The following is a 24,234-nucleotide window of genomic DNA, read 5'->3' as shown; positions in this document are numbered from 1 at the left end:
ATGTGATTCCCCCATTGTGTAAGACTCACAATAACTTGTCCTATTTCAGTCAGTTAATGAAGTGGCTGGGAATGTTAACAAAGGCCCAGTCAGACACTTCAGGATGCTTCCCGACCTCAAGCCAACCTTCCTTCCTTCTGGCTTTTTTCAATCCGCGCTTTGCTGCTGTTTTGTAATTTGTTATTATTCCCACCACCTTAGCACTGTGCAGTTTAAGATTCAGTGTGTGACTGATCTAGTTCTCCAATTATTGTATCTTTATTTGAAGATATTTATACAGGGCTGTCTTTTCATGTGTAGTCTCCTGCATGCTAATGGTGCAGGTGTCTTGGGAGTATTGTGGTGAAGCAGTATCTTGCCAACATATCAAGAGAAGGTGTGGGGTGGACCAGCTTATATTGGAGCCATCGTGCATCGTGCAGTTTTTTAGTAGTACACAAGGTTGTGGAATTTGCATAGAATTCTTTCTGATCATCTTTCTGGCAGAAGGATTATACCACAGACTGACCGAACCCTTCCTCTCTATACACGCTATGCAACTGTTCTAGTACATGCAGAAATGAAAACAAAAAATCCAGATCTAAGTGATGTTCTTCTTTTTATCATTATAATTGTGGTATCCAGGTAGAAAGATAGATGGCACGTAACAGGCAGAAAGATGGACTGATTAAGGTTTTAAACCCCTTAATCCAGCCTTGATAATCTCATGAAAAAGACATGCTCTCTTAAACTTCAGACTCCATGAGGCTGAAATGTATTAGTTTGTATAGAGATCTTGATAATATTGTGTGTGTGTGAGAGAGAGAGAGAGAGAGAGAGAGAGAGCGAGAGAGAGAGAGAGAGAGAGAGAGAGTGAGGGAGGGAGAGTACTTGCCTGTGGGAAGCTTTCTGTTCTACTTGATTGGCTTGTCTGTGATGAATGATCTGATTAGTCCCTTTTTAATAACTACATTAACTACACATTAAATCCCAGCAATTCAAATCAATACTGCTTTTCACATCTGCACAGGAAAGGGATCAAACTGTTAAACAGAGAGATGCAAAATGTTTTGCTGATGGAACCCAGCCACCCAGTACAGCAGTGGATGCAAATTACAATGTTACCTCAAATAACTGGCCACCAAAATGAACAAACATTTCTGTCTGCTTCTTCTCTCATTTACTGTGGAAGAAAGGGGCTTGTGGTGTGACAGGCATCTTAACCGTGTACCAAACCTGCAGATACAGTAAGCTTGCACAGGTAGCTACTGGTTAGCTGGGTTGAAGTAGACTCTTACTAACAGTTTTAACAGTCTTAAAAAGCATTGCTTGTCATAAGAAATGTTCTATTTATTTTTAATGGAAAAAACCCAGTGGAACTAGAGCAATACTGCCGTGCTGGATTCACACCTGCGCTCCAATGATGAACGCAGAGCCCACAGCGATAGATCTCTTTACATTTCTAATCAGAAAAGCGGATGGAAATCTCAATAACCTTGGATAACAGATTGTACAGGTCAGGGGGCAGGAATGAGGAGGATGGTCTCATGCACTCTCTTAATGCTGCATAATGAACAGAGCAATTCTCCCAGCAGATTGCAAGGCATGGCTGCACCGAGACTCCCTTGAGCAGCAACATAAATAATCTGATTGAGAGCATTTACACAAAATTACAAAACTATAATAAAACCATCTCCTGTTGACAAGATTCAGTCATCCAAATGAATTATACAGTGTATATTGCATGGAGTGATAAAGCTGCTTGTTCTTTTCTGTACTGGCACACAACTCGTAATATTATCAGGGGGCAGAGAAACTGTTAACCAAAGTAACTGAACACTCACAGGTGTTTCGAGAGAGGGTCTACTAGCTAGTAACAGTGGGTCACCACTCGATTCTGGAGACTTGCAGTTTACCAGGTAACACTTTACATGGAGTGTCTCTAATTACTGTGATTTACATAGTCGTTACTTTGTAAATACATCTGTACTTACACATGATTACAATGTACATGTGTAAATATGTTTGCATGATATAAGTGTGTCCTACACTGATACAGTGTGTATTCCCTATAGTGTGTTCCAATACTGATACAATGTGTATTCCCTATAGTGTATTCCCTATGGTGTGTCCCACATTGATACAATGTGTATTCCCTATGGTGTGTCCCATACTGATGCACTGTGCATTCCCTATGGTGTGTCCCATACTGATACAATGTGTATTCCCTATGGTGTGTCCCATACTGATGCAATGTGTATTCCCTATGGTGTGTCCCATACTGATGCAATGTGTATTCCCTATGGTGTGTCCCATACTGATGCAATGTGTATTCCCTATGGTGTGTCCCATACTGATACAATGTGTATTCCCTATAGTGTGTTCCCATACTGATACAATGTGTATTCCCTATAGTGTGTCCCATACTGATAATGTGTATTCCCTATGGTGTGTCCCATACTGATGCAATGTGTATTCCCTATGGTGTGTCCCATACTGATGCACTGTGTATTCCCTATGGTGTGTCCCATACTGATACAATGTGTATTCCCTATGGTGTGTCCCATACTGATGCAATGTGTATTCCCTATGGTGTGTCCCATACTGATGCAATGTGTATTCCCTATGGTGTGTCCCATACTGATACAATGTGTATTCCCTATGGTGTGTCCCATACTGATGCAATGTGTATTCCCTATGGTGTGTCCCATACTGAAGCAATGTGTATTCCCTATGGTGTGTCCCATACTGATGCAATGTGTATTCCCTATGGTGTGGCCGTGACTATCACTGGTGTGGTACTTGCATGTTTCCATACAGAAAGAAGTGCATTTGGATTAATAAGAACAAGCCTGCAGCAGGCAGGCAGATGGAGTGTTATCAGAAAACATGATTCACTGCTGCTTTTACACAGCTGCAGGAACACTGCGGGGAATAGCTTATACACACACACACACACACACAGCCACACATTATACAACACCTATGATGTTTAATGAAGTCCCTCTTCACACAATTCAGGGAATTCTACTGGCCATCCTGCGCACGGAAGACACACACAAGTGAGGGAAGCATCCAAGGGGATTACAGCTTGAACCGCAGCAGACAGATTCATGTCATGCTTTTCATGAAATGAAAGAGATGCATATTTAACATGGATTAGTGGAAGAGGATGCCTTCCCGGATCCCAGCAGAGTTCTTCTCTAAAATCTTTCTGCATCATTCATTATCATGTTTATATATATACAGAGCTCCTTCGCTATAATGTGGGCCTCGGGGGGGGGCACAATATAAGCGTTATAACTGAACAGCGTTATAAATGAGGAAGGGGTGGGGGGCGCCGAGGGACGCATAACAACACACATCTGACTAAAATACTAAATCAAATAACTCCCTCTCTATAATGCACATATAGTGAAGCAAAAATGTAACTTTCTGTGAATTAACCGTGTATAAAACACCTTGTAATCAACGCTATAAAAAAGCCAACATTCCCACTCGTGGATAATTTTAATTAGCAGTTTTTAAACTATAAATTGCCTGGCTAAACAGCAGCTGGGAGTTCAGTTCAAAGCGACAGGCAAACAACCCAAATGAGAGAAGGAGAGAGGGTCGTCGGGCGAGGGGAAGAGGGAATGGGCTCGCCCTAGGCTCAGCTCCCAGAGTGGGGCTGAAGCATCTCGTTTCCCGGAGAAAGCTACAACTCCTCTCACAACAAAGAAGTAAATACATGAGTAAAGATGACCAGGTAATAGGCCTAATATTTATTTAGTTATAAAATTAATGTTGAATAAGATGTCTGTGTTTTAAAGTGCCAGCGCAGCTCTTTTTCAGTTCAGATACTGTATCAAAAGAGAGAGACAGAAACGGAAGTTAGACTGTGAAGTTGTTTCCAGTTTGACTGGTACTGTATTTACTGTAGAAATATTGCATGACTCACTAGTATAGGGAATTGGGGGACATGCTGCAGGAGCGTTATATCCGAGGCACGTTATAATGAGAGCCTTATAGCGAGGCAGCACTGTATTAGGCAACACAATCTTTCATTTCTATGTTTAGGTGGCTTGGCTTTTGCAGTTGAATTGCCTGTGTTCTTCATTGTCTTTAGTAAAGGACAAGCCTTCCCAGGGCAGGTAAGTAACCCTAGCCTCTATATACCACCTAGCAAGTGCTAATGCATGAGTTGGAAGTGTATTTACAGTACAGCTCTCTCTATTAATAAACACACCATCACACTGCTGCTCTGACAGCCAGCAATTGCATGGCATTCATTTCTCACATCACCTATTTTTGTCCTCCTCTCATCTCAGACAGATTCTAGATGGAACAATTACATAAAGATTACAATCTCATTAGCATGAAACAAGTGATGAAACCCCTCCACCCCACGCAGAGATGTGGGGAGCGCTTTAGTTTAGGCCTCCGTTATAAGCTATTATAAACAATAGCAACACAAGCAAACACACAATGGAAAAATCACATAATAACTGTATTGCAAAAACAAAGCAGCCTCATAGAATTGGTGAGACAGACATGTAATGACAGACAAAGACAGACAGCTTGGCAAAAACAGGCAGATAAACTATATCTGATTAGAAACAATGGCACAAAAACAACGACACAAGTGTACAATAATAGTGTTATTATTCCTAATCCTAGTCTATAATTGTTACTAGTATAATTAATAACATGTTTATAGATTATTTATAATCACTTCTATCAGACCCCTAACTAAAGTGTTGCTGAGATCTGATGTCACTCTCAAACAGTAACGTGTCAGAAATCTCATCTCAAGCAGAACACAACCCTACGATTGCTTTGTTTATCAGAAACATGTGCGCCCGTGTTACATGTCTGCCAACCATGTTACGTTACCCCTCTGGTAAACGCCATAGACAATTGTGAGATGCACACTCAGTACGAGACTGGCATGGGACTGGCTCATCCTCACAGCTACTGTTTCTCAACTGAAAGTTGTCAGCAAAACTATCGTGAAGTTCTGTCAGACGCCTCAGTAATGAGCTTTTATTCTTTTTATCAAACTGCAGCATTTATTCAGTCAGTCAGGATTCAGATGGCTTCAGACTATAGCTAAGAGTGTCTGCTTCTCTGGAAACAGAAGCTTGTCAATGGCAGTAATTTATAAAGTTGTCAATATCCCAGAACTGCATTAAATGTTTTACAGTTTGGGGTAATAATGAGATGAGTTTTTTCTTTTAAAGATCCTCACGGTTTCAAATTCGCCAGCAGGTGAATTCTGAATCGTTCAGGCGTGTAAAATAAGAGTTCATCGATGCAGCTGATAGAATGAGTGGACAAAGACAGATAATGCCAATGGATTCACACTCTTTATAATGACATGACTGCTGAAGCAGGAAGAAGGGCAACGGAAACGGAAATGTGGAAAATGATTGCACGCCATTTAATAGTACAGTACCTTGGACTCAATTGGAACTAGCTTCAACTATTTAAACTCTTTCACTGAGAATGTTTGCTTTGCCTGTTACAGCATGTGCACCTTGGAATCACATTCATAGGAATCCAACAACATTTTAAAAGCTTTTTATCTTTGTCTACAGTCTCCAGAAACAGTTTAAATATCCACAGGGGAAATACATAATCTAACATGTCGATTATTAACCAAGGACAAATAATTATTTGTATCTAAAATGATATGTCCACTGTGTATCTGCAAACTGTATAGACGCTTCATCCTTTAACATGGACTAGCACAACTGTCCCATTACCATGTGGTCACAATATCCATACAAGTTATCAATGGTATCCTCGAACAGCTCTTAATGTAATTCACAAAAACAGGATGTTTGTGAACCCTTGCTGTCAACAACAGCAGAAGATCAGAAACAGCAATTTCCCCCTTTTTCAGACTAAGGTAATCGTATCTAGATATATTATCAAGAATAACAAAAGCAGGGTTAGGGTTGGGGTTGAGGTCGGGGTTAGTTACTGATGGGGAAATCATATTGCATATCAGATTGTTGTTTTATAATATTATTTCTCATTCCTGTACAGACTATGCTTTGCCACACAGATCATCATAGTATAATCACCCTGATATAAGGCATGATTTCCAGCACACAGTAGCAGGGTGATCTTTCCAAACAGAATCACTGTTTGGATCTCCTTTTGTCAAAACCCTCGGGGCCCTTGCATTAGATTCTGGTCCATTTCTTCCTATGAATCTGTCTGTTTGAGTCCCTGTCTTTATTGGCAGGGTACCGCAAAGCACTTTAAAATAACACTCTTTCAATAAAAGCCAGAATAAGAATGTGAATCACACAAATGATTTCATTTTCACAGTAAAGGCAGCAGCCCGCTGTGGCTGGAGTGTGGGATTGTGGGTTTGGCAGGGTGTGCAGCAGTTCGCTGTGGCTGGAGTGTGAGATTGTGGGTTTGGCAGGGTGTGCAGCAGTCCGCTATGGCTGGAGTGTGGGATTGTGGGTTTGGCAGGGTGTGCAGCAGTCCGCTGTGGCTGGAGTGTGAGATTGTGGGATTGGCAGGGTGTGCAGCAGCCCGCTGTGGCTGGAGTGTGGGATTGTGGGATTGGCAGGGTGTGCAGCAGCCCGCTGTGGCTGGAGTGTGGGATTGTGGGATTGGCAGGGTGTGCAGCAGCCCGCTGTGGCTGGAGTGTGGGATTGTGGGATTGGCAGGGTGTGCAGCAGCCCGCTGTGGCTGGAGTGTGGGATTGTGGGATTGGCAGGGTGTGCAGCAGCCCGCTGTGGCTGGAGTGTGGGATTGTGGGTTTGGCAGGGTGTGCAGCAGCCCGCTGTGGCTGGAGTGTGAGATTGTGGGTTTGGCAGGGTGTGCAGCAGTCCGCTGTGGCTGGAGTGTGGGATTGTGGGATTGGCAGGGTGTGCAGCAGCCCGCTGTGGCTGGAGTGTGGGATTGTGGGTTTGGCAGGGTGTGCAGCAGTCCGCTGTGGCTGGAGTGTGAGATTGTGGGTTTGGCAGGGTGTGCAGCAGTCCGCTGTGGCTGGAGTGTGAGATTGTGGGATTGGCAGGGTGTGCAGCAGTCCGCTATGGCTGGAGTGTGAGATTGTGGGATTGGCAGGGTGTGCAGCAGCCCGCTGTGGCTGGAGTGTGAGATTGTGGGTTTGGCAGGGTGTGCAGCAGTCCGCTAATAAGTATATTGGGGAAAATCCATTTGAAACAGATGGACCCGAAATAACAGCCATAAGTTATATAAACTAGTCAAGAATGAACATTAATTGAAATGATTGTGAAGCGCTCTCATGTAGTGTTTTTTATTACCCTAACAACCCTAATCATTACTACAAGTATTAGGAGGGGAACAGAGGAACTCCCACGTAATTCCCATTTGAATGACTTTGCAATCCCAGTTAATCAGTGCAGAGTGTAAATTCAATCATTAAGACAGGTTTGAAGCTGTGCCGTTTACATGCTGCAGTTTGATTGATTCATTGTGTATTGAGGGATGGAGGGGTGTTCCTTTTCCATTGCTTACCCTACTGTTCCCTTACATTGTGGGGTGTGAAAAGAGATATTAGCGCTACATTTACTCAATGGTCCTAAATAAACAGGTGAAATAATCCTATTGCATGTAGCTGCAGTCAGCCTCACAGGGAGCACTGTGGTTTCAGTATACAATCTGAATTGTTCTTTATTGCCAATGAAATCTTGCTGTTGAGCTGCTTCTGGGTGTGCGCTGCCAGCAATTCACATTGAGAGCAGACGGCAATGCCCCCTCAGCACAGTCCTGCTGGAGAAACAGTTAGAGGGAGGGAGAGCTTCACACTTCACTTCTCTAATACGGTGCCATTTCTCAGCTGAGACACTGCATCTTATTCCACCCACAATTAGCTTGCAGGATTTTTATTTTGTTATTTAGTTGTTGTTAACCATTGAAACACATTGTGGCTGATTCTTAAAACTATTTACTCTAAATTGTATTCAGGGCTTGTTTCATTACACTATGTAACACAATTTTTGTTCCTGGGTAGTAAGTGTTATTTCCTAATTGCTTATGCCTCAAAAGTATAGAAAATGGCTATTATTCCCCACAAACTTTGCTTTTGTGACCAGGACAATGATATTTCAAAATATCACTATTTCCAATGGGAAAACAGGCAAATGTGTGTCTTTTTGTTCACATAAAGTCAGAAAAAAACAACATATGAATCCAAATTAACATGTATTTATACTAAAGTAATACAAAAATGACTACAAAAGATTTAGAAGCAAGTAGTTTTTCGAGATTTACGATTATACTGTAAATACAGTATAATCGTAAATCTCGAAAAACTACTCGCTTCTAAATCTTTTGTAGTCATTTATGACATAAAAACAAACCTTCAAATCACAGAAAGTAACTCGTTTAATTAGAAGAGAGTTCTGATATCTCCATTCGAACGCACTGAAATGTTTGTTTACTGTGCTCTGCGTTAATAATCCTCTTGGGAAGCCCTTTTCGTTTGATTGCAGTTGATAATATTCCCTCAGTTGTGATGGTCGCTCTTTCAATTGCATTACCAGCTCCTTTGACAGATACACATTGTGATTTTGAGAGACAGCCACTCTATGTATTCTATTGTAAGAGTTCTGAAGTGCATGTTTTTCGTTGCTGATGTTAAAATACCTTTTTGATGAAGAAATGTTTTATGTAATAATAAAATACAAATTCAAAAACAGTACATGGAACATATGAGCCGTAAAACAGAAGCACATTTTTTCCAAAACGCCTCACACACAAGAATGTGATTAAATAAAAGGATCTGGTAAACCGTGTCCCATGAGTTATGGCTCCTTTGTTAAAATATACAAACTCTCATAAATAACCAGCTCAGGGAAAAAATCCTCTCTTTTGGAGCAGAGAAACGACAAACCTAGCAGGCAGCATAATTGAAACAGTAACATAGCAAATACGTGTGAACTTACACAGAATTCCAGTGATATTATGCATAGTTAACCCTAACCAGTTGTTTGTGGTGCTTGGCACTGGTTTCTTTGTGACCACTGGCACATAGTGACATTCCGATTACAATATACCCTTAATGGCTACCCTCTAATGTTTCATTCTGTCCTGCCAATTAAGTGAAATGCGGACAGTAGAAAGATATCAGTGAACACGGTCTGCAATTGTTACATGATTTGCATTTTCATGAGAAAATATGCTACGGTAAAATATTTACTTCAATATAAATTCAATGGGAATTCAGACATAATTACATTTAGATTACTGATGCTCATTATTAACCTTTATATCTGTTTGATTCAATGCGTTACCTCATTTTTTTTCACATGAATTTATATTTGATTTAAGAGATATATTCTTCCCCTTCAGAAGAGCGATTTGATTGTACCGTATGCTTCTATGAAATTGAGGTAATAAAAGAGACACTCTTCATTTTTGAATGAATTTTGATGAATGTCTTTGGCTTTATAGATACATACGAAAAACCCAATTTGTTTTTTTCTGTGCAAGGAAGTAAAAAAGCAAGCAGAGATATTGAAAGATTGGCAAAGGTGAAAAAGAAAGCACTTCACTGCAGAAAATCCTGGGCTTTGATAGAAGAGTACGGAGGTGCTGGGGGTCTGCAGATTACACACAGCCAACATCCTGGAGGGGGAAGAGTTTCAGGGAAACTGATATTCATCTATTGACAGCAGCCGTGTCAGCTGTCAGGGAGACGGATCAAAATGCCACTCCAATGCAGGCAGGAGACATCAAGACACTGAAACCTCAGCATTTGTTATTCTACACAATAAAAACATGAAGGCTTTTCATAAGCTGTGGGGGAGCTGCTTATTTTAAAAGTGACAGTGACTTTGTTCTAAGACTGGCATGCTCCCACAGATGGGGCAAACTGAGTGAACTCTGAGAAACAGACAGGTGCACCCGTAAACAATCAGCCTGCCTTTCTCATTTATTCTCAAGTCTCACCTCATTATTTTCTCTTCAGTTATCATGGAAAATCACACCTGTTTTAGGTGAGCAGGGTTTTTTTCCCCAACCCTTGTTCATATAAACCTTCTTTCCTTCTATCCTTCTTTCCACAAACAACATGAAGCAAACCACAAAATCCCCAAGAACCCACGAAACGACATGAAGCAAACCACAAAACCCCCAATAACCGACATGAAGCAAACCACAAAGCTCCCAAGAAACGACAGGAAGCAAACCATAAAACTCCCAAGAAATGACAGGAAGCAAACCACAAAATTCCCAAGAAATGACATGAAGCAAACTACAAAACTCCCAGGAAACCCCATGAAACGACATGAAGCAAACCACAAAACGGCCAAGAAACCCCACAAATGACATGAAGCAAACCACAAAACTTCCAAGAAACCCAGCAAAATGACATGAAGCAAACCACACAACCCCCAAGAAACACCACCTCTGCTCACTGGGACAGCCCTGACAGCAAGGGTGGAAATCCATTTCCACAAATCATCTAGCCATCCTATAGTTTCATGAATTACACAGATACACTGACACCAGTTCTCTCAGGGTCAAAAGCATTGGGAATGATCATTCCATGCTGGAGAGATTGCTAGAGAGCTTTCTGTAGAGTTGGATCTGTTTGTGGTGCAGATTTTTTTAATTTTTTTTTTACCACAGCTCATTATCCCAAGGTGACTTTCAATTTGATATTGAATTTTAAATAATCTGTGTACTTTGTTCTAAACAGCCAGCGTTCTGATGTGTGGTTAAAGGGATTCTCATTAAATGTTCTTATTTCTTGTGTGTTCAATATGCCTTCATCTCCTCCACAGCAAGTTCCATAAGCTGGTCTTCTAAATCAAAATCTGCAACCTTGGTTTATTTTATATTAATAAAATCTATCTTCCTGATTTTCAGAGACCAGTTGAGCAAGCAGGAGGCTGCAGAGACAGGAGGCTGCAGAGGCAGGAGGCTGCAGAGGGAGGAGGCTGCATAGGCAGGGGGCTGCAGCACCATGATCAAGGCTTTGCCAATCAGAACACTATGCTTCTGTGGATGACCGAGTGAAAGACAGGTAGGAAATGAAACAGACAGTGCTTACAGGCTCCCCTAACACAGCTTTCTTATGTTGAGCAGTTTAGTGTTCCAGTAGCATCCCCTGTCTGCGTTTGATTTAACAGTGAATGTAGATTTGTGTGTACTCTTCTATTTATCTGTCTGGTCTTCACATGCCATTACATTGCACTGAAAGAACAGAACACACAAAAGGCGTTGTAGACAGCAGGTTTGCTGCATCATATCTATGGTTAGGAGGTAATAAGTGATCCTCGATTTGTTGTCCCCAGGTAGTAATAGTGCAGTTATCTATGCTGTTGTTTATATCAGTTTACTGCTGGACCCTATTGCAAAAACATGGAACTGCAGAATTGCGAGGAGTCTGTGCTGCCAGCCGATAAGAAGGTGTTAAACTGAATGGAGATGAGTCTTTGCCGAATTTAAGCCACACTAACGGCAGACTGGATGAGTGTTAATAGTGTAATTAAAAACACAGCCATCAGATATTTCTCTTTGCTTTGATGTCTTAACTGTGCATCCAATTGGAACATTTTAAGATTGCCCTGAAAACGTATTTATATTTAATACAGCCTCCTGGGACCAACACTACATGCAGACACCTGCATGTATGACCGGCTGTTTAAACGAAGCTGCTGTAAGATTGTTTCAGGGACCCAGGGCTTGGCAATGGCTCCTGGTCTTCCCAGGGTTCATTTGCCAGAAAATAATCCCCTCCCAGCTGGCTTGCTGCCAGGGTTGAGAACAGGGAAGAGTTACCATTGGATTTGTGAAAAGTTTCCTTCAGTTAATTCTGTGTGTTTGACTTATTGTTTTATTTGTATTGACAAGCTATATATTTTAAATTAATGGCCCATATTCACCATATGTATTACAAAAACTTTTTATTATTTATTAAAACAAAACGCACAGTGTGTCTTCATCAGGTGCTGTAGAGATTGTATCTGTCGTGTTCATGCAGCTATGTCTCAAATGCGTTGTGTTTGTTTCATGTTTTGTTTTAATAAAAAATGTAACATTTTTTAAATAAAATGCAAGAGGAATCGATGCATATAATTATTAACAGTCAAGTCTAAAAGAATAAGAGATTTCTGAGCGTGCGACCAACCTGGTCTGTACGAGCGGCAGCAAGTATACATGCTTTATATATCAATGCTGTGAACTAGTTTTTAACTCTGCAGAGACATTAATATATAAAGTGCCTTCGGGTCAGCACCTCTTCTTGGAAAAAGCTTTGCTGTGCATGAATGCCTTCTAGATTATAAATACACTGAAAACACATGTTCTTTCTAAATGGGTGTGCCTAGATGAGGTTAATGGTCTTGCTTTTGTTGCTGTAATTTATTTTAATTACATATTTATTTTCACTAACTGGATAGTTTCTTAAGCTTCTTTTATATTTTACTATTGAATGGAGGCTGTCGATTACCACAGTAAATCCATGTTACCATCACAACCACATGGACTAATCTGGGTGAGAGTTCTGGTTCAAAAAGTTCAGCTTTGCAAGTTACAGCTTGACTCTCAGCGCATATATCCCATGACCTCCTCTCACTCTTCAGGAGTGATCCGTAACAGAAGAGCATCGCTGAGCCTGGCACTGTGTGAATGAAAGTCACATGACAGAAACACAAACTGGGGTCACTCACCTGTTGGACTTGTGATCCAGGCGGTTGTCACTGAGTTCTCCGAGTGCAGACGCAGGGATGATTAGCTTGCTGTAGAGCAGAGAATTCCTCTTCAGAGCTAGAAGACCCTGGCACAGCTTGGAGCCCATCTCCTCCAGCTCTTGAGTTCCAATCTGCAGACCCTGGGGGTGAAGGCAACCCTTTTCATTGCATTTCCATTCACTTGCAGATGTGTGCATACATGCCAGCCTCCTTGCAAAGAGGTGGGGGAAGTAAACTCATTCAACAGGAAAGCAACATGCAACATGCAACATGCAACATGCAACATGCAACATGCACTTCCCTTTCCCAAACTGATGCATGGTTGAGGAGCAAAACCCCCTGTGATCAGATAAAGATATGCATCTTACTATAAATGTGTAAAATGATGGTCTCTGAATATGCCTCACTGAGGATGTGTTACTTATTAGATTATATAACCCTCATAAACACTTTCTTCTCTATCTGTAGTGTTTTTGGCAGAATGACAGAACGACACTGTTTTCCTGCGGGACTCTTCCTCTTTTACTTGTCTGCTCTCTCCTGCTATCTCTTTCTCTGGTTCATTCTTTCATTCTTTCTATCAAGCTCTAACTGTTTCCTTCCTGCAGTTCCTGCCTCTGTAGATAAGCCGTGCCTTTTCAAAGCTGAGCACATCCACAATGATGTGTAAAGCAGGGTCTGCATCACAATGAGACAGGGGCTTTGTCTGACAGCCCCACCTGTCTCCTGTGAGCGGCAGTGTGTGTGCAGTGCGCTGCGGTGCCCTGGGGACACACTGTGATAGCACAGCGCCCGTCACCTTCCACGACAACCCTGACCACAGGAGCAGCCCATCGGACTGACAATAAGCATTCGGGAGAGTCAGAATTCAGCACGCCGACAAGGGTTACATGAGCACGATGCATAGAACTGTAGCTGTTTATTCAGGGAAAAATCAATTATTTCTGTGTTTACAACGTGACAGGATCACAGTTCACTTCAGTAGTTGGTCAAGCAATCTGCTGTTCTGACACACCAGTCTATCAAAATCTCTGATGGCCGCTGTACCATTTTTCACAGCTTCAAATATATTGACAGCTACTCCAAGCTCAAGTCATATATATATACAGTAAACTGGTACAAAAAGCAAAGTGTAGTTTGACTACCGCAGAGCAAGTGCAAATTAACAGTGATGTAACTTCAGCTTAGGGTGATGCTGTTAAGAACATAAACATTTGGGAATGAGAAAAGGCCATTCTGAGGGAAACTGATGACACTGTCACAGAAATGACTTTTAAAACACAAGTAAGCTCTTTATTAAGAAGACTGAAAATGAGGAGTTCAAAACCTTATTTATCAGTGAAAATGAGTGTGTTTCTGAACCATTGACTGCACAATAGTTACATAAACATCAGCTCAATTGAAGGCTGTGTTTAATACTGAACCAAATAAGTTGAAGCTCATTACAAAGTAAAGCTGTTAACCTTTGTCTGGCACGTGTCCTATTAATAAGAAAGCAAATTAGTCTCAGCACATGCCCAAATTAAATGCAGAACTTACTAATTGCTTTCACAGTCGAGTGTATCTCACCTAATTTAACAATATGGTAGACTTTAATAATTAACTTAAAACTTGCCCTATCATGAGATGACTGCTATGAATTCATTAAGATATATATCTTTCTTTTTTAAATCATTATGTTTTAAAGGAAACAGTCATACACGATTTCAAAAAGAAAGAGCAGACTTAACAATGCTGAATAAAACATAAAAGAACAACAAGGCTCAGCCGATTCAAAAGGTTGTGCAAACCTGCTGCTCTTACCCAAGCCCTGCCCCTTCCTTTCTGTTCTTGAGGGATAGCGTACCCTGCTGCTCTTACCCAAGCCCTGCCCCTTCCTTTCTGTTCTCGAGGGATAGCGTACCCTGCTGCTCTTACCCAAGCCCTGCCCCTTCCTTTCTGTTCTCGAGGGATAGCGTACCCTGCTGCTCTTACCCAAGCCCTGCCCCTTCCTTTCTGTTCTCGAGGGATAGCGTACCCTGCTGCTCTTACCCAAGCCCTGCCCCTTCCTTTCTGTTCTCGAGGGATAGCGTACCCTGCTGCTCTTACCCAAGCCCTGCCCCTTCCTTTCTGTTCTCGAGGGATAGCGTACCCTGCTGCTCTTACCCAAGCCCTGCCCCTTCCTTTCTGTTCTCGAGGGATAGCGTACCCTGCTGCTCTTACCCAAGCCCTGCCCCTTCCTTTCTGTTCTCGAGGGATAGCGTACCCTGCTGCTCTTACCCAAGCCCTGCCCCTTCCTTTCTGTTCTCGAGGGATAGCGTACCCTGCTGCTCTTACCCAAGCCCTGCCCCTTCCTTTCTGTTCTCGAGGGATAGTGTACCCTGCTGCTCTTACCCAAGCCCTGCCCCTTCCTTTCTGTTCTCGAGGGATAACGTTTGCATTGTTCTCATAGAAGCATCACGTCTCAAATGAAATCTTATATAGGAGTGCATGTAGGGCTCCAGACTCACATGTACAGTTCAGGCCCCATTTAAGAGATGCACTGTAGGATCACAAGTATTGGAGCATGAGTGCTTTGTGATTTGAGTTTAGATCTGAACTGTGCTGGTGAACCTGCAGACACATGAGAACCCCAAGCACACTTGAAACCTAAAGAACATGAACACTGGCAAAGGTGCACCAAAAACTACGTCCACATGAACTGAATACAACTACTTTTACTGCTTGCCTTGCTCTTTAACAAAGATGGCTCAAACTTCCAATTATATTTCAGTTGACTTTATTATATATTGCAGGCAAGATAATTTTTTTTCTTCTTTTATCTGTTTATTAGATAGAAAAATCTCTCTCGACAGATGGAAATTGCAATTATACCAAATCAGTAAAGTAGATTCGCCTCTCATCTGCAATTGAATCAATCTGGTTTGAAAGAGCAGTCTTTATTGTAAGTGACACTATCTACTGTCATCGTCAAACCACATGGCCCTGGTTCCATGTGGGATAGACTCTGTGTTGGTAATGCCTCACCAAGAAAACAAGCCCCATCACTGCAACACCTCCACTGTGGTGGAGGGGAAACAGGGGTCCTAACCAGGCTAACAAAACCAATACAACCAAATAGCTTCCAAACAGCCCAAGAGAGAGAAGGATCTTCAGAAACAATAACAGCAGCATGTGCTTATCAAGCTCTTTATTTACAAATAACAAACACAGCAGCCATGGGTTCGATCACGGCATGCAATTGCTTTATCACAAAGGATGTGTGTGATATGATATGAATGGTTTCTGTATGACAAGAAAAAAGAGTAAATGCTTGAGCCCTGGCTGTGGGAGACACAGCGGGTACTGCAGTCCTGTTACTCCCCAGCTGACTCCCCTGACTCTGAGGCTGTGAACCTGTCCTGACGACAGCAGCATGGGCTTGCAGAGCAGAGTAACTATGAAATAATCTCGGTTTCTAAACAGAGATAGTCACAAAGTGAACACTACTGGGAAAAAAAGCATCAAAAGCGAAATTCAATTCACCATTTTACAGCATGCTTTTTTGTTTCTTAAAAGACTGAAGTTCAGAGAGTTTTGTGCTTTTGATCGATACGCTTCTGCCATGCCTGTGAGATCCCCTCGCTCTGTGCAGTGAGTGAAGATGCTGGAATCAGTATGCAGCACCAGCAGGCACAGAGACCGATTTATACACCACTGCGGCTGGAGGAGCAGACTCCACGTCAGTCTTACAAGCCTGCAGCTACGTTCTTTAATTGGGCTGCTAACATTTCATTTATAGGGGGGCAGGGGGCTTTAGGTTTAGGGGATATTTTAAACAAATGTTTGCATGTAAATGTAACCCTGCCATGTTAATAATGCATAATATTTACAGAGCGCTTGGAATGTTCTAAATGATCATAACTACTGCCTTTACATTACTGGGTTTGAATGAACTTCATACCTTCCTTTCAGTTTTACTGAATATTATAGTCTGTGTGCTATCCAAAATCTGATTCAAGAAAACCACAAACAGCATTCAGCCAGCACACCTTGAGAACAAGAGCTTCTGAAGGGGACACTCAATCCATTCTCGTACTGGTACTAGTTGATGCCTCTGTTTAACTCAGGGTTGCTCGCACCCTTGAGGTATTAAAGGGTACATGAAAGATGCAATGAGTGCACTTTGGTTTTTGTTGTTAAAATAGATAGAGCAACGACAGAAAACAGAAAGTACTGATTAGAGGAGAAACCTCAGAATGGAGTATGGTAACCAGTGGAGTACCACAGTGATCAGTATTAGGTCCTTTGCTATTTCTAATCTACATTAATTATTTAGATTCTGGTATAGTAAGCAAACTTGTTAAATTTGCAGACAACACAAAAATAGGAGGAGTGGCAAACAGCAGCAAAGGTCATTCAAAATGATGTGGACAAGATTCAGAACTGGGCAGACACTTGGCAAATGACATTTAATAGAGAAAAGTAGAAGGTACTGCACACAGGAAATAAAAATGTGCATTATTAATATCATATGGGAGATAGTGAAATTGGAGAAGGAATCTATGAAAAAGACCTAGGAGTTTTTGTTGACTCAGAAATGTCTTCATCTAGACAATGTGGGGAAGCTATAAAAAAGGTCAACAAGATGCTCGGATACATTGTGAAAAGTGTTGAATTTAAATCAAGGGAAGTAATGTTAAAACTGTACAATGCATTAGTAAGACCTCATCTTGAATATTGTGTGCAGTTCTGGTCACCTCGCTATAAAAAAGATATTGCTGCTCTAGAAAGAGTGCAAAGAAGAGCGAACAGAATTATTCTGGGTTTAAAAGGCATGTCATATGCAGACAGGCTAAAATAATTGAATCTGTTCAGTCTTGAACAAAGAAGACTACGCGGCGACCTAATTCAAGCATTCAAAATTCTAAAAGGTATTGACAGTGTCAACCCAAGGGACTTTTTTGACCTGAAAAAAGAAACAAGGACCAAGGGTGACAAATGGAGATTAGACAAAGGGGCATTCTTAACAGAAAATAGGAGGCACTTTTTTACACAGATAATTGTGAGGGTCTGGAATCAACTCCCCAGTAATGTTGTTGAAGCTGACACCCTGGGATCCTTCAAGAAGCTGCTTGATTTCTGGGATCAATAAGCTACTAACAACCAAACGAGCAAGTTGGGCCGAATGGCCTCCTCTCGTTTGTAATCTTTCTTTAGTTCTTATATAACTTTGGACCCCTAAATACAGATACTGGTATAGATATATATTATTCATATTTTAATGCTAGACCATAGCAGAAGAAAAAAGCCCTAAAGAGATTCGAGTCTTATAAATACCTAAGCTCCCATGTTGTAGACTAGAGTATCTGATGAAAGGATCAGAAGCAGCGGTCCTATTGCAATGTGCTGTGTAGTTCAACCACACTGCACGCTCCCCGGGGTATTTGGAATTGCTAATGTTACATAAATAAAATAAGAATTCTAGTTCGTCTTGACAGACCTACCTGTCTCTGGAAATCCCATTAAGGAAACAGCAGAGCAGTGCAGTGCTTATCAGCAAGTTTAAAAACGTTGTTTATTATAGAGCTGCATTACGGTATTTGGTATGCATCCTGTATTAGGGTGTCAGTTGCAATGTAAGGTTTCAATAAGATACTAAATGATATTTCCTTCTCTATTAAAAGCCCTACCAGCTAATGTTTTGACCCCTGCCACCAGAACAAAGCTACTCAACCAGGGTGACAAACCAGCAACAAAGTCCTGAGCTGGGTTTAGAGTGCATTCTCATTTAAAAGCAAGCCCGTACACAATTATACACAGCTGACAGCTACAGGCAGTCTGAAATGTGGGCAGCAGTGCACATTGTCCTCTAGAAGACTATTAACTAGGTTTCTGCACCCATTCAAGTCTGTGCCACTTTGAGAAACCGGTGACAATTTACACAACAAAGTGCTCCTGCCCACAATACTAAACACTTCTATTTTGCATATCATTTATTTTGCCCCAATAATTGCAGCCATTTTTATGTTTTATATTTGAAGAACATGTTCAATACATTGTAATGTACTTCCAGCACATACTTTTCTTTAATTTAAGTAAGCAACATATAGTGTACTATACTCTATATCCCACAAAGTACATCCCAATTTCAACGTAAGAACTTGCTGTATTCAGTGGAATTGAACCCCTTCTGGAAGTTGTTGTATTCATTTCTGTCCCAAGAAACTCCAGTGAGCATGAAGAACACTCCAGATTGAGGGTAGACTATTTGCTCTGAGAATCCCTCGGTTTCTGTCGTGCACGCATTTCCCACTTCTTTTTGGTATTTGCTTTGTGATTATTCTTCAGGATTAGATATTGATTAATATTTTATGAAGTACATTTTCACATTCAAATTATTTCCTTCAGAAATGATCTATCAAGGTTGAAACAATGTCATGGTTGGCTTGTGTTCTTGTTTGTACTGATTCTTATAGCTGGGTGCACAAGGAGGTCATGTCACTCCCCACAGTGCTCATCAAGGAAGCAAGTACTGTCGTTGAGATAGGATTTAAAAACAGGTACCTGGGTTCTGTGTTATGAGCTCTCGACACTGGATACACTGTCTGTCGTTACATTATTGCAGCCTCTCCCAGTCCCTGCATTGCATCCCTCACACGTAACCTTCATCCATACATGTAAGCAGTAGGGCAGCCTTCCTCCTGATCCTTTAGCTCACACTACTAGGCAGGCTACTGTCTCTCGGATCCTGCTTCCTTCCCCCAGCACTATCACAAGGCTACTCTGCCTCCCTCTCCCTCAGAACTAACCAGAAAGCGAGTTGGACTCTACATTATTTGCCAGCAATTACTTTGATGTAGTGAAAAAAATAAAATAAAAAGTAATTTTGTAGGTTAAAATAAAAAAGAAACTGATGAAACTATTCCTTGCCTGCAGGAACAGCATGCTGCAGGTGAGTAGAGGTGGTGTGTTTGAGATGTAAATCACTTTCCTTTGAAGCCTCCCTCCCTTGGCTGACTCAGCCCATCCATGATGGGGTTCCCATGCTCTTCTGTCACTCCAGAAACTGGAAGTGTTTCAGTTTATCTAAAGTCGAAGCCTTTACCGTCTCCTGCTCACTTTTAAAGAGAGCAAAACTTGGGTTCGGCCTTTCTCTTTTTCTCTAAAACCTTCTCAATTTAACATTCCAGCACAGATATGAGAAAAAAGAAGAACTCGTGATGCATAGCGAGGACTCAGAATCTTTTGCTTTGAAGCTGCTCGGTCTGTGTTTTCTATTTCAATCTTGATTGTTTTTTTTTTCTGTATTGAAACAGTTCTTTCTGGAGGACATTTCATATCTCCACTCAATATCTGTGACTTTCAGTTCTATAGGTCTTAAACAGCAGTGTAAATATATAAAGAAAGAATGCTCTGTGTGTGCAATCAATATTTGCACAACCTAACCCTACATGATAAAATACATCTGCCAATGTTTTTTTAATGAATTAACAGTAATCCTGTCTGAAAAAGAGAAGGCGTGTTTTCAACTACTTTTTGAGCACAGGCCCCTCTCATTTGTTCTCGGCGGAACACGGGCACTCGTACATGGTAATTTAGTGAACTTGCAGCTGATTTAGTGACTGGCTGAGGGAGTAATTAAGCCTCTTTTCTCTGCGCTGGCTCCCATGTTGAGCGGGGGCCGCTAATTGGGATGAATTAGAGCTGAATTCAGGGAGGCTTGTGCTGGCCGTTCAGGTACACTAAAGACTTGGAGAGGGACACTCCAGTTCATTTTGTATTAGACCTGTTCCACAGCCTGATGGTCTGTCACACCATTTGGATACATTAATGTTCTTTTTTATTTTTTAAAGAGCATTCAGAATGCTGCTCGTTTTAGAACACTGTGCATCACAAACAACACATATTAACAGATCTATTTTTACACACAACGGGGCTAATTGAAGTGAAGAAGAAGAGACCAAGAGAATAAGCATGAGATGGAGAGGGTAGAGGGGAGGTACATTCATCAGTTAGTCTTACTTGTCTTACTGTCTTTTGAAAGGTAAACAGCTAATCATATTGTTCAGTAATGTCCTGATGTTTTTTGGCTACGCTATGAAAGAAAGTCTAGACAATATTTTCAAGTCACCTCAAGTCACAACTGTTTATGTGCATTGTTATTTTTTCCTAGAGTTAAGTTCACCTTTAATTGAGAATAAGAATGTATATTGTGCTGACTGGAGAGCTGACTCCTCCAATGTACTGCACTGTTTGCTATTCGGATTGTGATCATTTGGCCTAAAATGTTGTTTCAAATTACTACTTATCACGGGTACGGTTATGTAGCAGATAAACAAAACACTACGATTTCCAGTGACAAAGACAATGTACTGTATACACCATCTGAATTATTTACATAGTGATGTTGTCATTTAATTAAAGGCATCCACTCCCTGGTTTCCAAGGCGACTAGGTGCACTAAGGAGCAGTGATGATGTCATCACCAAGTTCTCTGAAGCCTGCGGGCCTGCAGGCAGCTTGGTGGCAGCTGTCTTAAGCCTGTTTAATAAATGGAGAGAGCTGGTGTGCAGTGATACATTATCCGAGCCAGATACAGCATCTTCGACATGTCATATTTGCAGGGGTTACTTTGATTCTAGATTGAGTGCTGCTATGGCAACAAATTACCTTTCCTTTCATTTTTGTGTTATTTCTAAAAGGCACTTAACTAGACAAATAGCCTGCGTCCTGCCTGGACTAATCCCTATATCACTGAGCCTGAGGCTTCTGGTTTTGATGTCTGATCTGTTGTAATACATCGACTGCAGATACAGAATCCTTCCTCCAATGACTGCCCCCGTTTGGTCACACTGGCAGAACATTCCTGCCCTGTGGCACGACAGCCTTAACAAGTTGCAAGCATATTAGCATGCGTGAAATGGAGGAAAAGCTTGTAATTTGTTCATGCATCTTCTCAAAGAGACTGTATTACTTGCTAAACACAAGTCTGGGATACCCAACCACCACAGAGGAACCTGAATGGGAAGGGAGTTACTGAAGGGACCCGATCCCTGTGCAAAGCACAAAGAGCTGCAGCACCCACCTTGTAGAGCCCCTGGTCACAGCCGCAGTAGGTGCTCTCCATGGTGTAGCTCCTCACCACCCCCATCTCTCTCCACACGACCACCCGCGCCGTTGATGCCCGAGACTTCTCCACCAGGAAACTGCAGCTCTGGAAGGCAAATGCTGGCGCTATCTTGTCCAGGATTTTGGGAAGAGTCTGCAACAGCAAATGTTATTCCTCAGTCCTAATGGAAACTCCATCCCCGTTACACTGGCACTGCAGCCTTGCTTAGGGAAGGCAAACAAATAAGCCTCTGTGTACCACACAGATCAGGACAGATACACTAAACATAAGGAGGATCCTACCCGGTATCCAGGGTCCTCCTTCAGTGCCATAGTGTTGACAGTGGAGCCAGACTGCCATAATGTCTCCTTGATGCTGCAGCCATACAAGAAGACATTCTTCTTCCGTGAGTGTCCATGATAATCACAGAATACCTGCAGGGGTTAGAAAAGGTTAGAGCTAGCAGGAATCTCCCGTTCTGCATTCAGAATGAGCCCGTTTAATATCATGTCTTAAGAAGTTGTTCAAGGCCTCCAACCTCAGATTGAGGCAAGATTGCGCTGAGCCTTGTACAGAACATACAAACTAGAAATACATTTTTCATAGCTCTTTTTACGTGTTTAGCTTGTAATTCATATTCTGTGAATACAGCTGATCTGGAGGTGCAGTGCTGCAGTACACAGCCATGAAATTTTCATTTGAAAGTAAGTAATCTACAGTATAAGAGAGTTCAACTTTAAATTTGAAAACACTACTGAGCTCCATTGTTCAAGCGAGTACATTAAAACAAAGTTACACTGTCTCACGGTCTGGGCAAGAGCAATAGCCTTAGCACTAACAACCTTGGGTGCGCTATCAGAGCTACAGAGGAAAGGCCAGCTACTGCGATCTGTGCCTGCTGGGCTTGCCAAAAAAAAAAGATGTGCAGGGCCAAATGTCAATCTGCCTTTCATAGCATAGGAACAGTTATGCTGATTATACATTCTTTTCTTGTTACTCTGCAGATTTTATATAGGCAGGTTTGGCAATAGGGAGGGGGGAGTCACTGATACATTTCTCTGGAGCTCAAGGAAGTGAAACTGAGGGAAGCTATTGAGTGTAAGAGCCTCTCTGTGACACACTTGCGCAAACCCTTCATACTCACACGTTACAGCTTTGACAAGCGTAAGATACAGCACGTGAAATAGAGCACCTGAAATACAGCACGTGAAATAGAGCACCTGAAATTCAGTGTGTGAAATACAGCAAGTGAAATACAGCACCTGAAGTACAGCACGTGAAATGCGCACAGAGCAGTGAAGTTGGTACTGAAGGGCTTTGAAAGGCCACACTCACCAGCGGAGTCCTCCCAATACTATTGAGGTAGTAGAGAAAGCCCTTAGCATGGTAGATTGTGGGGCTCAACTTCAGGTCTGGCTTCATCCATTGTCTGTTCAGATCCTCTCCACTCAGGGAGCAGCGATGCCTGAAATCACACAGGAGAGCACGCTTAGCATACAGCAGGGAGCCATGCCAAGGCTGATCAATGCCATCCACAGCCCATTAGCCCACCTAAATCACCTTGAGATGCCTGCTGTGAAGGGAATTCATTTACCATGGAACTGTATTGGCTTTGAAAGGGTTAAGCACTTCGGGCACACAAGGAATTGAGCCGTTGTTCAAACGGTTTCTTCTTAAAAGACATTTGAGAATGAGAAAACTGACCATGTGGATGACCAGATCCAGCCTCTCAGTACATTTTAAATGCTGTTTCTTGCTCCACCTCGTTGCAAAAATGTTATTTGCAGGACAAATATGTCCCTTCTACATTGTAGGTTCAAGCCTCAATGATTGTCCATTTTGTTTCCCTTGAGTGTGTTGGGGGCTTGGTGGCTCTCTCAGATGAGATTCAAACATTGGATCTTCTGGCTGCACCAGCGTGACCAGAGGTTGTCTATATCGTGTATCAAGTGTAAATAAAAAAAGTCTGTGAGTTTTAAACCACTTCCATGCTGAATATATACACACATGTCCACATTATATTGAGGACACCTGCTGTAGAAGAACAGATACAAAAATCTTGCAGTGGAAATTCTATCATGTATATCTCCATGTTTTCCTGCTGAATTGGTTGATTTCAATTTCGTGTATCCTTTCCTCTGAATTTTCAATTGAAGAGCTTGCATCTCGTAGTAGAAGCAGATTTGAGGAAAAGAGCATAAAAAATATACTAACCTAACATTAGATTTCCAAAAATCAAATTTTCCTTAAAAGACCAAACAAAGTAATTGATTTTCCCTTTCATAGTTGAGGTCTAATGGGATAGAGAGCGCATACTTTCTAGTTACAGTGTTAGGTAGGGCGCTACACACTTGGCTTGAACAAATGTGTTTCATTATTCTTTTAATGAAATGGCAGCAAAGGTAGAACGCGAGTCTCAAACACCGCTGTGTCTGTCTCAGAACAACACACACTGACCGGCACTCATGCAAAACTGTGGGAACGTAACGTAAAGCAGGTGCAACTAGCTAAAGCCAG

General features: G+C 41.8%; 1 protein-coding gene across 2 annotated transcripts in view; it reads right to left on the bottom strand.

Moving 5' to 3' along the window:
- The window catches only part of LOC121299046 (cytosolic carboxypeptidase 4), a 100,268-nt gene that overhangs the window by 10,516 nt on the left and 65,518 nt on the right, over positions 1-24,234 (bottom strand). For both annotated transcript variants that reach the window (XR_005947353.1, XM_041226529.1), the window contains exons 19-22: positions 23,053-23,182; positions 22,020-22,151; positions 21,694-21,870; positions 12,627-12,787 (exon numbers count right to left, since the gene is read on the bottom strand). Coding sequence is in view for 1 of the 2 variants with exons in the window: in XM_041226529.1 (XP_041082463.1) it covers positions 12,627-12,787; positions 21,694-21,870; positions 22,020-22,151; positions 23,053-23,182 (600 nt within the window). In the remaining variant the exon portion in view is untranslated. The remainder of the gene's footprint in view (positions 1-12,626; positions 12,788-21,693; positions 21,871-22,019; positions 22,152-23,052; positions 23,183-24,234) is intronic.

Source organism: Polyodon spathula, chromosome 24, assembly GCF_017654505.1.
Source record: "Polyodon spathula isolate WHYD16114869_AA chromosome 24, ASM1765450v1, whole genome shotgun sequence".
Taxonomy (NCBI): domain Eukaryota; kingdom Metazoa; phylum Chordata; class Actinopteri; order Acipenseriformes; family Polyodontidae; genus Polyodon; species Polyodon spathula.
The sequence above is the reverse complement of the archived record's forward strand: the minus strand, read 5'-3'. Positions and strand labels throughout refer to the sequence as shown.